The 17,514-nt window shown below is 46.0% G+C and overlaps 1 protein-coding gene across 1 annotated transcript in view; it reads left to right on the top strand.

Moving 5' to 3' along the window:
- LOC116989780 (carnitine O-acetyltransferase-like) overlaps nt 1–17,514 on the top strand; it is a 42,915-nt gene that overhangs the window by 22,073 nt on the left and 3,328 nt on the right. The window contains exons 5-11 of the mRNA XM_033047354.1: nt 4,080–4,245; nt 7,619–7,793; nt 9,112–9,290; nt 11,004–11,104; nt 11,747–11,866; nt 13,653–13,775; nt 16,036–16,171. Of these exons, the coding sequence (XP_032903245.1) occupies nt 4,080–4,245; nt 7,619–7,793; nt 9,112–9,290; nt 11,004–11,104; nt 11,747–11,866; nt 13,653–13,775; nt 16,036–16,171 (1,000 nt within the window). The remainder of the gene's footprint in view (nt 1–4,079; nt 4,246–7,618; nt 7,794–9,111; nt 9,291–11,003; nt 11,105–11,746; nt 11,867–13,652; nt 13,776–16,035; nt 16,172–17,514) is intronic.

Genomic DNA, 17,514 nt, shown 5'->3' with positions numbered 1-17,514 from the left:
TGTGAAATGTCTCAATGCTTCCAGTGAACCCTTTTGTAAAAGTAAATGTAAGGTACCCAACATCAGACCTGGGTGGAAAGAGTTTGTGGCTGAGCAGTACGCTGAGGCAAGAGAGGCCTTTAGACTCTGGTCAGAGGCAGGTAGGCCTAGACAGGGGGTATTGCTAGATATGGAAAAACGCACAAATGCTAGAGTTAAGTATGCACTTCGTTTTATTAAGAAAAATGAAAACACAATGAGAGCAGACTCGCTTGCCAGGAAGTTACAGAACAACAACCTTACTAACTTCTGGAAAGAGGTCAAAGTAATGAATAACAATAAAACACCCCTACCGTCTGACATTGAAGGTGTTAGTAGCCCAGAAAAAATAGCTGAGAGTTGGCGTGAGCACTACCGTAACCTTTTTAATTGTGTTAAAAGTAACCCAGTTAGAATCAATCATGAACATATTGATCTCTCTGTAGATATGATAGTTAGGGCAGCTGATGTCCTATGACTGCACACCTGTATATGGTACTAACACCATCATCAAGTATGCAGATGATACAACGGTGATAGGCCTCATCAGCAACAACGATGAGTCGGCCTACAGGGAGGAGGTCCAGCTCCTAGTAGCATGGTGCGCTGACAACAACCTGGCCCTTAACTCCAAGAAGACCAAGGAGCTCATTGTAGACTTCAGGAAGTCCAGGGGCGGCACACACACCCCCATCCACATTAACGGGACGGAGGTGGAACGTGTTTCTAGCTTCAGGTTCCTGGGAGTCAACATCTCCGATGACCTCTCTTGGATCCACAATACCTCAACTCTGATCAAGAAGGCTCACCAGCGTCTCTTCTTCCTGAGGAGACTGAAGAAGGTCCATCTGTCTCCTCAGATCCTGGTGAACTTCTACCGCTGCACCATCGAGAGCATCCTTACCAACTGCATCACAGTATGGTATGGCAACTGCTCTGTCTCCGACCGGAAGGCATTGCAGAGGGTGGTGAAAATTGCCCAACGCATCACCGGTTCCTCGCTCCCCTCCATTGAGTCTGTCCAAAGCAAGCGTTGTCTGCGGAGGGCGCTCAGCATCGCCAAGGACTGCTCTCACCCCAACCATGGACTGTTTACCCTCCTACCATCCGGGAGGCGCTACAGGTCTCTCCGTTGCCGAACCAGCAGGTCCAGGAACAGCTTCTTCCCGGCGGCTGTCACTCTACTCAACAACAACCTCGGTGACTGCCAATCACCCCCCCCCCCCCCGGACACTTATTATTATTTATTCAAATCATTTGCTATGTCGCTCTTCCAGGGAGATGCTAAATGCATTTCGTTGTCTCTGTACTGTACACTGACAATGACAATTAAAATTGAATCTGAATCTGAATCTGATGCCATTAACATGTTGGATAACAACAAAGCCTGCGGTATGGACTGCATTACAGCAGAACATCTAAAATATGCAAGCTATAAGCTCTGCCCTTTGCTTTCCATGTGCTTTAATGGTTGTCTGGTTCATGGCGTCCTGCCAAATGCTATTATGTCTGTAATGTTAGTGCCTGTGCTTAAAGACAAGGCTGGTAAGCTCAGCAGTATTGACAATTATCGACCTATTACATTAGCCAGTATCTTGTCTAAAGTACTGGAGAGAATACTGTTAACAAAGCTAGAAATGTATGTCCTTACTACTGACAATCAGTTTGGGTTCAAAAGAAAACATGGAACTGACCTGTGTATCTATGCTCTTAAAGAGATTGTGTTCAGGTACACAAGCCTGAATTCATCTGTATTCCTATGTTTTATTGATGCGTCCAAGGCATTTGATAGAATTAATCATGAACAATTGTTTGTAAAATTGCTAGATAGAGGTGCCCCTAAATTTTTAGTGAGAAATTTAGTGTTTTGGTATGCCCATCAAACGTTTCAGGTTAAATGGGACAATGTTGTATCTGCTCCATTCTGTGTTAGTAACGGAGTGCGGCAAGGAGGAATTTTGTCTCCTATTTTGTTTAATGTTTATATGGATGAATTGTCAAATCAGTTAAATAGGTTAAAAACTGGCTGTCTTGTGGGCAACACTATTGTTAATCATCTTATGTATGCAGACGACCTGGTCCTGCTCTGTCCATATAGTGCTGGGCTGCAGCAGATGTTGAAGATGTGCTCTCAGTATGGCCTTGATTATGACATAAAGTTTAACGCTAAGAAAAGCCGCATAATGATAGTTAGAAGTGCTGAGGACAGGGAATCAACTTTTCCGACCTTTTATTTGTCAGACAGTCCTCTTGCTGTGTGTGAGGAAATTAAATACCTAGGTCATGTCATATCTGATGACAAAGACCTCTACCGACAGCGCTGTAAAATTTATCTTCAAGCCAACATGCTTATAAGGAAGTTTTCCATGTGCTCTGATTCTGTGAAGTGTTCCCTGTTCAGAACCTACATCACACCGTTATATACTGCTCAATTGTGGTCTAACTATAAGAAAAAGAGTATACAGAGGCTCAAGGTAGCATACAATGATGCAATGAGGTTGCTGCTTTGTGTCCCTAGGTGGCAAAGTGCCAGTCAATTGTTTGTGTCCACTAGAGTGCCAACCTGTGAGGCATTCTTAAGACAGCTGATGTTTAGTTTTATGTGTCGCCTGGACAAGTCAGAGAATCTCATAATTGAAGCCCTAGTCAGCCCTCTGAAAAGCTGCTATAGATTCACTTCTAGGCTAAGATGGCATTGGTGCAATAGCTTGTATATTTTATAAGCTAATATGCAATTTTTAATGTATTTTTGTATCTCCTTATACTGTATGATGTGTTATATGGACCTGTGTCTGAAATAAAGCTTTATTATAAATAAGGGAAAGACCATTTAGAATGGGGATGAGAAAAAACTTTTTCACCCAGTGAGTTGTGAGTCTGTGGAATTCTCTGCCTCAGAAGGCAGTGGAGGCCAATTCTCTGGATGCCTTCAAGAGAGTTAGATGGAGTAGAGCTCTTAAAGATAGCGGAGTCAAGGGATATGGGGAGAAGGCAGGAACGGGGTACTGATTATGGATGATCCGCCATGATCACAGTGAATGGCGGTGCTGGCTTGTAGGACCGAAACGCCTACTCCTGCACCTATTGTCTATTGACCCGCGTGGGTTTGCTCCAAGATCTTCAGTTTCCTCCCACACTCCAAAGACGTACAGCTTTGTGGGTTACTTGGCTTGGTATGAATTTAAAATTGTCCCTGGTGTGTGTTAGTGTAGGGTAGTGTTAGTGTGTGGGGATCGCTGGTAACTCTGTGAGACGAAGGGCCTGTTTCCACACCGTCTCTCGAAACTAAACTAAACTAAAAATATCATTAGTTCTATCATTATCCAAATGAAGCCACAGTGTTATCTGATCTCTTTATCCCTCAATAGAACATAGTACAGCACAGGAACTATGCAAACAATTTCTGGCTCTTTGACATCGTATCAAATTTGTTGGAATCTGACCAGATTTATTTTTAACTTCAGTTTAACTGTTAGACTTAAGGGCCTGTCCAACTTGGGTGTCATTTGCGTGTCATTTACGCGACATCATTTAAGCGTCACGACGCACGTGTCGTGACGCCCACGTGATGCGCGCATGGTGCGAGGTGACACGCGGTCGCGCGCGGCGCCCCAGGATCTTGGGATGCACAAAAGCTTCGCGCGCCACCTGCGTGACGCGCAAATGACGCCCAAATGGGACAGGCCCTTAAACAGGCCCTTGGGCCCACCGAGTCCGTTCCGACCAGCGATCGCCCCCGTACGACAGCACTACCCTACACACACTACGGACAACTTCCAATTTACAGAGGGGCATTTAACCTCCAAACCCGCACGTCTTTGGAGTGTGGGGGGGAAACCGGGGCACTCGGAGAAATTCCACACGGTTCACGGGGAGAACGTGCAAACTCCGCACAGACAGCACCCGTTGTCGGGATCGAACCGGGGTCACGGGCACCGTGGGGCTGCAACTCTGCCGCTGCGCCACCGTGCCTGCCCCTAACGTACTCGTTCAACAGCGTCTCGCGATTATTCCCGGATGTTGACGCTGCCATTTTGTTCTCGTTTTGTTTTCCTCTTTAGTCGGTCGCTTGCAACTGAGTACAGTCGGGCGAACCCCCTCTGCATGGATCTGTACGCCAAGATCCTGTCCTCCTGTCGTATCCCTGGGCCCAAACACGACACCCTGATCAATTACGGGTCCACCAGGAGTCCACCAACGCACGTCACCGTTGTCCGTAACTTCCAGGTAAAACCTCAACTTCCACTGCAGGGGTCACAGTTTAAGGATAAGAGGGAAGTCTTTTAGGACCGAGATGAGAAAATCGTTTTTTACACAGAGAGTTTACACAGAAGGTAGTTGAGGCCACAGTTCATTGGCTATATTTAAGAGGGAGTTAGATGTGGCCCTTGTGGCTAAAGGGATCAGGGGGTATGGAGAGAAGGCAGGGATGGGATACTGAGTTGGATGATTAGCCATGATCATATTGAATGGCGGTGCAGGCTCGAAGGACCGAATGGCCTACTCCTGCACCTATTTTCTATGTTTCTATAAGCTGTGAATTACGTAGATTTGGGGGCATTAGTTCTGTCTTTATGCACTATTAATGTTGTGTGTGTGTGTATATGTGTGTAAGAATGCATGTGTGTGTAAGTGTGCAAGTATGTATGTATGTGTGTGTGTTTAAGTATGCATGCATATGAGAGTGTAAGTATGTGTATGTAAGTACACATGTATATGTTTGTGTAAGTATGTGTGCGTAAGCCCACATGTATATGTGTTTGTAAGTATGCATGTACATATGTGTGTATAAATACGCATGTGTGTGTTTGTGTGTGTGTAATTATGCATGTATATATGTGTGTGTGTAAGTGCATAGATATGGGTGTGTGCATGTATGCACGTGTATGTGTATATATATGTGCGTGTTTCCAAGTATGTATGTATATGTGTGTGCAAGTATGCATGTGTGTGTGTGCGCATGTATGCACGTATATATAGTTCAAGTTCACATTTATTGTCACATGCAATAGACAATAGGTGCAGGAGGAGGCCATTCGGTCCTTCGAGCCAGCACCGCCATTCAATGTGATCATAGCTGATCATCCCCAATCAGTACCGTTCCTGCCTTCTGCCCATATCCCCTGACTCCGCTATCTAGCTCTCTCTTGAAAGTATCCAGAGAACCGGTCTCCACCGCCCTCTGAGGCACAGAATTCCACAGACTCACAACTCACTGTGAGAAAAAGTGTTTCCTCATCTCTGTTCTAAATGGCTTACCTCTTATTCATATACTGTGGCCCCTGGTTCTGGACTCCCCCAACATCGGGAACATGTTTCCTGCCTCCAGCGTGTCCAAACCCTTAATAATCCGCAATAAGATCCCCTCTATTCCTTCTAAACTCCAGAGTATACAAGCCCCGCCGCTCCATTCTCTCAGCATATGACAGTCCCGCCATCCCTGGAATTAATCTTGTAAACCTCAATAGCAATAATATCCCTCAATAGCAATAATATCCTACCTCAAATTAGTGGACCAAATCTGCACACAATACTCCAGGTGTGGTCTCACTAGGGCCCTGTACAACTGCAGAAGGACCTCTTTGCTCTATACTCAACTCCTCTTGTTATAAAGGCCAACATGTCATTCGCTTTCTTCACTGCCTGCTGTACCTGCATGCTTACTTTCATTGACTGCTGAACAAGGACTCCCAGATCCCGTTGTACTTCCCCTTTTCCCAATTTGACACAATTTAGAAAATAACCTGCCTTCCTGTTTTTGCTCCCAAAGTGGATAACCATATAACCATATAACAATTACTGCACGGAAACAGGCCATCTCGGCCCTACAAGTCCGTGCCGAACAACTTTTTTCCCTTAGTCCCACCTGACTGCACTCATACCATAACCCTCCATTCCCTTCTCATCCATATGCCTATCCAATTTATTTTTAAATGATACCAACGAACCTGCCGCCATCACTTCCACTGGAAGCTCATTCCACACCGCTACCACTCTCTGAGTAAAGAAGTTCCCCCTCATGTTACCCCTAAACTTCTGTCCCTTAATTCTGAAGTCATGTCCTCTTGTTTGAATCTTCCCTATTCTCAAAGAGAAAAGCTTGATCACATCAACTCTGTCTATCCCTCTCATCATTTTAAAGACCTCTATCAAGTCCCCCCTTAACCTTCTGCGCTCCAGAGAATAAAGACCTAACTTATTCAACCTATCTCTGTAACTTAGTTGTTGAAACCCAGGCAACAATGATAACCTCACATTTATCCACAGCCACGGACATAATCAAAGACGAGGCTCACTCCCACGCGATCCCAACACACTAACACTATCCTACACGCACTAGGGACAATTTCACACGTACACCAAGTCAATTAACCTACAAACCTGTACGTCTTTGGAGTGTGAGAGGAAACCGAAGATCTCGGAGAAAACCCACGCGGTCATGGCGGAGAACGTACAAACTCTGTACAGACCGTACGGATACATACTCTGGAATTTAGAAGGATGAGAGGGGATTTTATTGAAACGTATAAGATTATTAAGGGTTTGGACACGCTAGAGGCAGGAAACATGTTCCCGATGTTGGGGGAGTCCAGAACCAGGGGCCACAGTTTAAGAATAAGGGGTAAACCATTTAGAACGGATACAAGGAAACACTTTTCTGCACAGAGAGTTGTGAGTCTGTGGAATTCTCTGCCTTCTCTGGATGCTTTCAAGAGAGAGCTAGATAGGGCTCTTAAAGATAGCGGAGTCAGGAGATATGGGGAGAAGGCAGGAACGGGGTACTGATTGTGGATGATCAGCCATGATCACATTGAATGGCGGTGCTGGCTCGAAGGGCCGAATGGCCTACTCCTGCACCTATTGTCTATTGTCTTTTGTTTTTTGGAGTGTGGGAGGAAGCCGAAGATCTCGGAGGCAACTCACTCGGTCACGGGGAGAACATACAAACTCCGTATAGACAAGCACCCGTAGTCAGGATCGAACCTGGGTCTCTGGTGCTGTGAGGCAGCAACTCTACCGCAACACCACTGGGCCGCCTTAGCTCCTGTTCAGTTGCGATGGCTCAGGAATTTGCTGACCTTGCTCAGGGCCGTTCGAACACTCCTTTCCTTCTTTTAAAATCTTTTTATTAGTTTTTTTCCAAAAAACAAAAACAAAACAAAAAGAATAATGATAAACATAACAATGATATTGATACATAGGGATCAAGTTCACGTTCAAGTGAGTTTATTGTCATGTGTCCCTGTATAGGACAATTACATTCTTGCTTTGTAATCAGGATTACATTAATAATCTAAATATGAGTCCAGTGTCAAAATACACATTGAATATAGACCTCCCGGTCTCTATGTAAATATAGTTAAATGTTTAAAAGAAAACTTATATATGTAGAAAAAAAAGATAAAAGGAAATAAAAAAGGAAAAAATAGAGAAAAAAGTAAGTAAAACCCCCCCTAAACTAGACAAAAAAAAGCAAAACAGAATCTGAGCTGAGAATTTTAACAATCTAAGTCCCTGTTTGTCATCAAGTCCGTTCCATCATATAAAGGTCAAATCATTTTTATAATTCTGACACTCCTGCGCTCGCTTATACTTGCAGTTCTTCCACCTGGATGTGTACAACAGCGATGGCTCGCCTCTGACTGTGGACCAGATTCACATGCAGCTGCAGCGCATCCGGAATTTCTCCTGGAAGACGGACAAGGAGCCGTTGGGAGTTCTGACGAGCGATCATCGCAACACCTGGGGCCAGGCCTACAACACCCTCATGAAAGGTAGAATGAACTCGGAACGATCGCTACTGCCGAACGAATGGACTAGTTTAGTTTAGTTGAGGGACACAGCGCAGAAACAAGCCCCTTCACCCCCACCGAGTCCGCGCCGCCCAGCGATCTCCCCCCCCCCCCCCCCCCCCCCCCCCCCCCCTCACTAACACTGCCCGACACAGAGTCCGGGAACAATTTGCAATTTTACTGAAGCCAATTAGCCGACAAGCCTGCACGTCTTTGGAGTGTGGGAGGAAACCGGAGCACCCGGAGAAAACCCACACAGGTCCGGGGGTAAACAATGCTCCAGGCGTGGTCTCACTAGGGCCCTGTACAACTGCAGAAGGACCTCTTTGCTCCTATACTTAACTCCTCTTGTTGTGGGGGCCAACATGCCATTCGCTCTCTTCACTGCCTGCTGTCCCTGCATGCTTACATTCATTGTTGTGGAGTCTGAAGAAGGGTTTCGGCCCGAAACGTCGCCTATTTCCTTCGCTCCATAGATGCTGCTGCACCCGCTGAGTTTCTCCAGCAATTTTGTGTACCTTGCTTACATTCATTGACTGATGATCAAGGACCCCCAGATCCCATTGTACTTCCCCCTTTCCCAACTATCTCCAGGACTAGCTGCTGTTCCCAGGTCGCCTGCGTGCCCCGGGACTGGCTGTAGCGCCCAGATCACGTAAACAGTTTTTTTGTTAAACGCCTGCGGGCCGGATGATTTCGGGTTACAGGCCGGATCCAGCCCACGGGCCGTAGGTTTCCGACCCCTGCCCTAGACGTTATTTCCTTCCTCGTGTATCTATACAATGTGGACGGCTCGATCGTAATCATGTATTCGTAATCATGAGTATTGTAGAATATTCTTTATTCGCGAAACATTCCTCAAACTACACGCGTACTTGGTGAGGAATTAACGCTTTAAGCTCCTGTCAACGTGAGGAAACATAGAAACATAGACAATAGGTGCAGGAGTAGGCCATTCGGCCCTTCGAGCCTGCACCGCCATTCAATATGATCATGGCTGATCCAACTCGGTATCCCGTACCTGCCTTCTCACCATACCCCCTGATCCCTTTAGCCACAAGGGCCACATGAGGAGCACTAGCTGCTGAACATACTCAATAGCTCGCGAACAAACCCCATGTCGCGCGACAGTCCCGACCAATGACGAGGGTTCTGAATACCCAGCTTCACCACTAGATGTCGTGACACATTGTCTTTCCGCAGACAGGATAGCAGGCAACAAAAAAGCTTTTCAATGTACCTCGGTACACGTGACAATGATCTGTAAACTCTGAAAACTTCCCATTGCCGTCTCCCACAGACAAGCTGAACAGAGAGTCGGTCAGAGCCATTCAGCAGAGCATCTTTACCGTGTGCCTGGACTCGCCCGTCCTGAAAATCTCGGAGGAGAAGTACACGAGCCGGATGGCGGCCCAGATGCTACACGGAGGTGGAAGTTACTCCAACAGCGGCAACCGCTGGTTTGATAAAGCGCTGCAGGTACGAGAGACTTACAACATTCTTAAGGGGTTGGACAGGCTAGATGCAGGAAGATTATTCCCGATATTGGGGAAGTCCAGAACTAGGGGTCACAGTTTAAGGATAAGAGGGAAGTCTTTTAGGACCGAGATGAGAAAATCATTTTTTACACAGAGAGTGGTGAATCTGTGGAATTCTCTGCCACAGAAGGTATTTGAGGCCAGTTCATTGGCTATATTTAAGAGGGAGTTAGATGTGGCCCTTGTGGCTAAAGGGATCAGGGGTATGGAGAGAAGGCAGGGATAATAATAATAATAATAATAAATTTTATTTATGGGCGCCTTTCAAGAGTCTCAAGGACACCTTACAAAAATTTAGCAGGTAGAGGAAAAACATGTAAGGGGAATGAAATAAATAATAGAGACATGACTAGTACACAAAGTAAAGACAGAATTCAATTCAAAACACAATATGAGGCAAATTAATGCACAGATGATCAGCCATGATCATATCGAATGGCAGTGCAGGCTCGAAGGGCCGAATGGCCTACTCCTGCACCTATTTTCTTTGTTTCTATGACTGCAAAGAGATCCTTCTGCAGTTGTACAGGGCCCTAGTGAGACCACACCTGGAGTATTGTGTGCAGATTTGGTCCCCTCATTTGAGGAAGCACATTCTTGCTATTGAGGGAGTGCAGCGTTGGTTCACCAGGTTAATTCCCGGGATGGCGGGACTGCCATATGCTGAGAGAATGGAGCGGCTGGGCTTGTATACCCTGGAATTTAGAAGGATTTAGCACGGAGACCAGGAAACACTTTTTCACACAGAGAGTTGTGAGTCTGCCGCAGAGGGCGGTGGAGTCCGGTTCTCTGGATACTTTCAAGAGAGAGCTAGATAGGGCTCTTAAAGATAGCGGAGTTAGGGGGTATGGGGAGAAGGCAGGAACGGGGTACTGATTGGGGATGATCAGCCATGATCACATTGAATTGGTTTGAAAGGCCGAATGGCCTTACTCCTGCACCTATTGTCTATTATCTATTGACAGTGTGTGCTGGCCATTGTCATAGAGACCACAGCTGGAGTATTGTGTGCAGTTTTGGTCCCCTAATTTGAGGAAGGACATTCTTGCTATTGAGGGAGTGCAGCGTTAGTTTACAAGGTTAATTCCCGGGATGGCGGGACTGTAGTATGCTGAGAGAATGGAGCGGCTGGGCTTGTACACTCTGGAGTCTAGAAGGATGAGAGGGAATCTTATTGAAACATATAAGATTGTTAAGGGTTTGAACACGCTAGAGGCAGGAAACAGGAATGATTTTAACAGTAAAAATCTTGTGAAAGTTGGCGTTTTTAAAGGTTTAATCGCGAATAATGTGAAATGTAGGATGAAACCTTCAGTGAAGCTGGCTGGGCCATTGTGACGTCATCAGTGAAAGCTGGTCGTTTTAATTTCAAAGCCTTTTGATGTTTTTAAACTTCTTACTTATAATCAGTAATAAGTCGAGAAATAAAGCATAAAATGTTCAATGAAGGTGTTCTCGGTCTCAAGGGGAAAATTGTCAATCAGAATATGTAAAAATGTAATGATTACCACGTGATGTTTTTGCGAAGATGTAGACAACCACATATATACACACTTATACTCACGTACAAGATCAGACTTTTAATAAGTAAATGATGATTAGGGCTTGTTGATCTTCTAAATAATGGACCTAAAGCTTTCCGATTGTATTACAGTTTATTGTTGGTGAGGATGGATCCTGCGGTGTAATCTACGAACAATCTTGTGGTGAGGGGCCGCCCATTGTTGCCATTTTGGACCACGTTCTAGATTATTGGTAAGATCTTCTGATAGAGTCCGCACACAAGATTAGAAGCTGTTCAGCCAGGCAGTTCTCGGCATCTGCTGCAATGAGACATATAAGACTATTAAGGGTTTAGACACGCTAGTGGCAGGAAACATGTTCCCGATGTTGGGGGAGTCCAGAACCAGGGGCCACACAGTTTAAGAATAAGGGGAAAGTCATTTAGAACGGAGACGAGGAAACACTTTTTCACACAGAGTTGTGAGTCTGTGGAATTCTCTGCGTCAGAGGGCGGTGGAGGCCGGTTCTCTGGATACTTTCAAGTGACAGGGTTCTTGAAGATAGCAGAGTTGGGAGATATGGGGAGAAGGAAGGAACGGGGTACTGATTGGGGATGATCAGCCATGATCACATTGAATGGCGGTGTTGGCTTGAAGAGCCAAATGGGCCTACTCCTGCACCTATTGGCTACCACTGCTCGGAAGCATTGGGGCTGAAGGGCCTGTTTCCGCGCTGTATCTCTAAACTAAATTGAAGTCACATGTTTCATCTTGCATGCCCCGGATATAATTGTAACTCTTTCAGAAAAATGGTGCACTGCAGTGAAGTTTAAATATGGTTTATTAAGTATCATTCCTGATTCAACATCTTTCCTTCGTACTTTGCCTTGTGTAGCAAGGACCCGGATACAGTTCGAGCTCCAATGATTCCTCTGCCGTTACCCAAGAAACTTTATTTCTACATCACTCCAGAGATAAAGTGGGACATTGAGCATGCAAAACAGAATCTAGACATGTGAGTATCATTGTGGCTGCTTGCGTCAATCAGTTCGACTAGATACTGGTCTCTAACAAAGGCCCAGTTTTTAACTCCTAAAGTATATCAGTCATAGGGTTGCCAACTGTCCCGTATTAGCCGGGACATCCCTTATATTGGGCTAAATTGGTTTCGCCCTTGTCCCGTATTTGACTGCGACTACTCGGGGTCGAGGGGACTGTCGGGTCGGACCCCGCCTCACCCGTCCCAATATAGTGCAGCCCATGGAGTGCAGCAGCAGCACCTCACCCGTGGCCCCGTCGGTCATTCGGCAGCCCGGCCTGCTGTCCGACGTTCGGACCTTCGTTGACCGCCGACACCACCACCATCCCTCGTTCTCATGGCCGTTCATGAGTCGGATGGGGCGCCGGACTTTGTGCGCGCGATGTCGCACGGCCCCCGTTCCAAAACTCCTCAGCTGGCCCGCCGGCTGGGCTTTGCGTGCAGTCCAGCACTCCGGGCCAACTCATCATTCACCCAGCCACGGCCGAGTCGGTCAACGAAATGCCGTCTGGGAATTTGTCCCGTATTTTTACCTTTTGTCCCGTATTTGGGAGCGAGAAAGTTGGCAACCCTAATGCGTCATTCAGCAGAATATGACATCATCATAGAATATAGAAAGGTATAGCACAGGAACAGGCCCTTCGGCCCACATTGTCTGTACCGAACATGATGCCAAGGGGCGGCACAGTGGCGCAACTGTAGAATCGCAGCCTTACAGCGGCAGAGACCCAGGTTCATTCCAGACTATGGGTGCTGTCTGTGAGGAGTTTGTACGTTCTCCCTGTGACCTGCGTGGTTTTCTCCGGTTTCCTCCCACACTCCAAAGGCGTGCAGGTGTGTAGGGTAATTGGCTCGGGTATAATTGTTCAATTGTCTCAAGTATGTAGGTGAGTGCTAGTGTACAGGGTGATCACTAGTTGGTGGGGACTCGGGCCGAAGGGCCTGTTTCCGCGCTGTATCTCTCTTTTTAAAAATTTTATATTTTATTTTAGTAGAAGTAAGTGCAATCATATGGCACCAAAGTGCCTAATATATATTTTCATAATACATTTTATGTACAGCTTCTTATTTTTTTTGTTATATTAAACAAAGATTAGAATAAGAAAAATAAATTAGATAGTAAAGGATAGAAAAGCGTGAGATATATAGTGTGTGAAGAAAAAGAAGAAAGACGAATGAGTGAAGAATGTTGAGAAAAAGAAAATAGAAAAAAGAGAATAAGACATTAAAAAAAAAAAAAAAATTTTAAAAAAATTAAATTAAATTAAAAAAAAAAAAAAAAAAAGGTTAAGGAGATCATTGTTTATAATCTTAACCAACCCTCGTCCAGTCCTGAAACAGTTAGTTTTTACAATTGTGTTGCACCATGTGATTCCAAAAAGACGACAAATGGAGACCAACTCGTTATGAATTGGTCTGATTTATCTATTAGGAGGAATCGCATTTCCTCAAGATGTGCAGTGTCCAACATGCTTGCGATCCACATTTTAAGCGTTGGTATTGATGTATTTTTCCAAAATTTAAGTATTAGTTTTTCTGCTATTATTAAACCATAGTTAAAGAATAAATTTTGAGATGTGTTCAATTTATTCCCATCTTCCATTACTCCAAATATAATCATTTCAGTATTAGGTTCCATTCTTATCTTGAATAATTTTGTAAATATTTCGAAAATATCACTCCAAAATCTATAAAGTTTATGCAGGAAACTAAGGAGTGCGTATCTCTAAACTCTAAAATTGAAACGATGTCTCTGTTCCAGTTTAGTTAACGACCTGGACATCAGTTGCTTCACGTACAGAAACTTTGGCAAAGACTTCCCCAAAAAACATGGCATAAGCCCGGACTCGTTTGTCCAGATGGCTCTTCAGTTGGCCTACTTCAGGTATGTACTCTGGGAAGGGTTGCCAACTCTCTCACTCCCAAATAAGGGACAAAAGGTCAAAATACGGGACAAATTCCCCCACGGCAATTCGTTGACCGACTGGTCCGTGACTGGGTGAATGATGAGTTGGCCCCGGGTGCTGGACTGCACACAAAGCCCAGCCGGCGGGCCAGCTGAGGAGTTTTGGCCCGGGGGCTGCGCGCACAGTCCGGCGCCCCGTCCAACTCACGAACCGATGATCGGCCATGAGAAGGAGGGGTGGTGGTGGTGTCGGCGGTCAGCGAAGGTCGGACAGCTGGCCGGGCTGCCGACCGACGGGGCCACGGGCGAGGCGCTGCTGCTGCTGCTGCTGCTGCTGCTGTTGCTGCTGCTGCACTCCATGGGCTGCACTACGTCGGGGCAGGTGAGGCGGGGCCGGATGCGGCGCTCCGACCCGACAGTCCCCTCGACCCGAGTAGTAGCGGTCAAATACGGGACAAGGGCGGTCCCGTACAGGACAACCCAAATTAGCCCAAAATGCAGGATGTCCTGGCTCTGTTTTAGAACGATTGTCCCCTCAGCTTATAACATTCCTCTTATTATCCAGACTGCACAAACTTCCGAGGTAGAGAATTCCAAGGTTTCGCCACCCTCTGTGAAAATAAAGTTCTACGCAGCACTGTTTGAAAATGAGTGGTCCTAATATTGTTGTAGATCAAACAGTATTGCTGATTTGATCCGTGACTGGTTTTGCTGCTGATGACGTGATCTATAATCCATGTCAGGTTTCCCACACCACTGCACCTCGTGCATGCGGGCAGCCATGTGGAGTTTTAGATTTAACTTACGATTCAGAGCCTACAGTACTCATCTCGAAGGCCTCTGTATGTATATAATCTTGCCATTGAGGGAGTGAAGCGTGGGTTCACAAGGTTAATTCCCAGAATGGCGGGACTGTCACATGCTGAGAGAATGGAGCGGCTGGGCTTGTACACTCTGGAGTTTAGAAGGGTGAGAGGGGATCTTATTGAAACATATAAGATTATTATGGGTTTGGACACGCTAGAGGCAGGAAACATGTTCCCGATGTTGGGGGAGTCCAGAACCAGGGGCCACACACAGTTTAAGAATAAGGAGTAAGCCATTTAGAACGGAGATGAGGATACTTTTTTTCACACAGAGGTGTGAGTCTGTGGAATTCTCTGCCTCAGAGGGCGGTGGAGGCCGGTTCTATGGACACATTCAAGAGAGAGCTAGATAGGGCTCTTAAAGATAGCGGAGTCAGGGGATATGGGGAGAAGGCAGGAACAGGGTACTGATTGGGGATGATCAGCCATGATCACATTGAATGGTGGTGCTGGCTCGAAGGGCCGAATGGCCTATTCATGCACCTAGTGTCTATTATCTATTGTGTACAAATTAAAGTACTTTTGAGTTGGAGTGAAGCTGGGATCACTGCCTTATGGCCTTTTTATAGTCTCTTCTCCAGTTGGTTCAGAATGCTGCTGCTCGCCTTTTAACTGGAACTCGAAAGAGGGAGCACATTACACCAATTCTGGCCTCCCTCCACTGGCTCCCGGTGCACTCTCGAGTTCATTTTAAAATTCTGTTATTTGTGTTTAAATCTCTGAATGGGCTCGCCCCGCCTTACCTCCCTGAACTGCTCCACCCATACGCTCCTGCCCGGTCCCTCAGGTCAGCTGATCAGCTGCTCCTGGAGGTACCGAGGTCTAAGCGGAAGCTCAGAGGGGATAGAGCCTTCTCTGTTGCTGCTCCGGCACTCTGGAACGCTCTGCCGTTGCACGTCAGACAGGCCCCCTCACTGTCCATCTTCAAAACCAGTGTTAAAACACATTTATACTCCCTGGCTTTTGACCCTGCATGAGACTTTGCTCCTGTTTTTAGTGTTTTTAATATTTCTTTATTTTGAATATCTTTACTTACTCCATCTTTTAATTGTTATTATTAATAATAATAATAATAAATTTTATTTATGGGCGCCTTTCAAGAGTCTCAAGGACACCTTACAAAAATTGAGCATGTAGAGGAAAAACATGTAAGGGGAATGAAATAAATAGTAGAGACATGACTAGTACACGGCTTTGTAGGTGAGGACCAGGATTTTGTAGGTATTATTGGTGTGTATTAACTTTTTTGTCAATGATTAGTGATGTACAGCACTTTGTTGCAACTATGATTGTTTTTAAAGTGCTCTATAAATAAAATTATTATTATTATTATTATTATTATTATATTCTTTTCTCTTTGCAACCACTTTTAGAATGTACAAGGAGCTGTGTTCTGCTTGCGAGACTGTTTCACTGAGGAACTTTCATTTGGGGCGCACAGATGTGGTACGATCCTCATCCACGGATTCCTTGGAGTTTGTGGAAAACATGGACAATGAAAAAATTGAGGTAATTCGTCCTTGGAAGTTCACAAAAAATATAACATCTCTCCAACAACTAACTTAATGAGGATGTTGCCAGGACTCGAGGGTGTGAGCTACAGGGAGAGGTTGAGCAGGCTGGGGACTCTATTCCTTGGAGCGCAGGAGGATGAGGGGTGATCTTATAGAGGTGTATAAAATCATGAGAGGAATAGATCATGTCGACACACGCAGTCTCTTGCCCAGAGTAGGGGAATCGAGGACCAGAGGACATGCAGTACCTTTCAGGTGAAGGGCGAAAGATTTAATAGGAATCTGAGGGGTGACTTTTTCCATACAAAGGGTGATGGGTGTGTGGAACAAGCTGCCAGAGGAGGTAGTTGAGGCTGGGACTATCCCAAAGTTTAAGAAACGATTATAAAGATACAAGGATAGGACGGGGAGACACAAAATGCTGGAGTAACTCAGCGGGTGAGGCAGCATCTCTGGAGAGAAGGAATGGGTGACGTTTCGGGTCGAGACCCTTCTTCAGTCTGAAGTTTGGATAGGACAGGTGTGGAGGGATATGGGGCAAACACAGGCGGGTGGGACCAGTGTAGATGGGGCATGTTGGCCACCGTTGGTAGTTGGGCCAAATGAGCCTGTTTCCACGCTGAATGACTCGATGACTAACATTGTCTATTTTTAAGTCATTGACCATGATGGCACAGTTGCGCAGCAGTAGAGCTGTTGGCTCACAGCGCCAGAAACCGGGTTCAATCCTGACCTCGGGTGCTGTCTGTGCAGAGTTTGCACGTTCTCCCCGTGACCGGGTGGGTTTTCTCCAGGTGCTCCGGTTTCCTCCCACATCCCAAAGACATGTGGGTTTTAATTGTCTAATTTAAATTTCCCCTCGTGTCTAAGATGCAAAACTGGGATAATGTAGAACTAGTGTGAATTGATTGACAGCGTGGACTTGATGGGCCGAAGGGCCTGTTTCCATGCTGTGTCTCTAAACTGAACTAAAGAGGCCAGCATTTAGTTGGTAGAACAGGCCCAACAGAGGATGTACTTCCTGCGGCAGCTGAGGAAGCACAATCTGCCACAGGCAATGGTGGTCCAATTCTACACGGCCATCGTAGCGTCTCACCTTCTCCATCATGGTCTGGTTTGGCTCAGCCACCAAGCACGACACCTGGAGGCTGCAGCGAATCGTCCGATCAGCTGAGAAGGTTATTGGCTGCAACCTTCCCTCCATTGATGAACTGTATACTGCAAGGGCCAGGAAGCGAGCGGGCAAGATCATCTCTGACCCCTCTCACCCTGGCCACAAACTCTTTGAATCACTTCCCTCTGGAAGGCGACTCCGGACTGTCAAAGCTGCCACAGCCA

The sequence above is a fragment of the Amblyraja radiata genome, chromosome 30 (genome assembly GCF_010909765.2).
Source record: "Amblyraja radiata isolate CabotCenter1 chromosome 30, sAmbRad1.1.pri, whole genome shotgun sequence".
Classification (NCBI taxonomy): domain Eukaryota; kingdom Metazoa; phylum Chordata; class Chondrichthyes; order Rajiformes; family Rajidae; genus Amblyraja; species Amblyraja radiata.
This window is presented reverse-complemented; position numbering and strand designations above follow the sequence as displayed.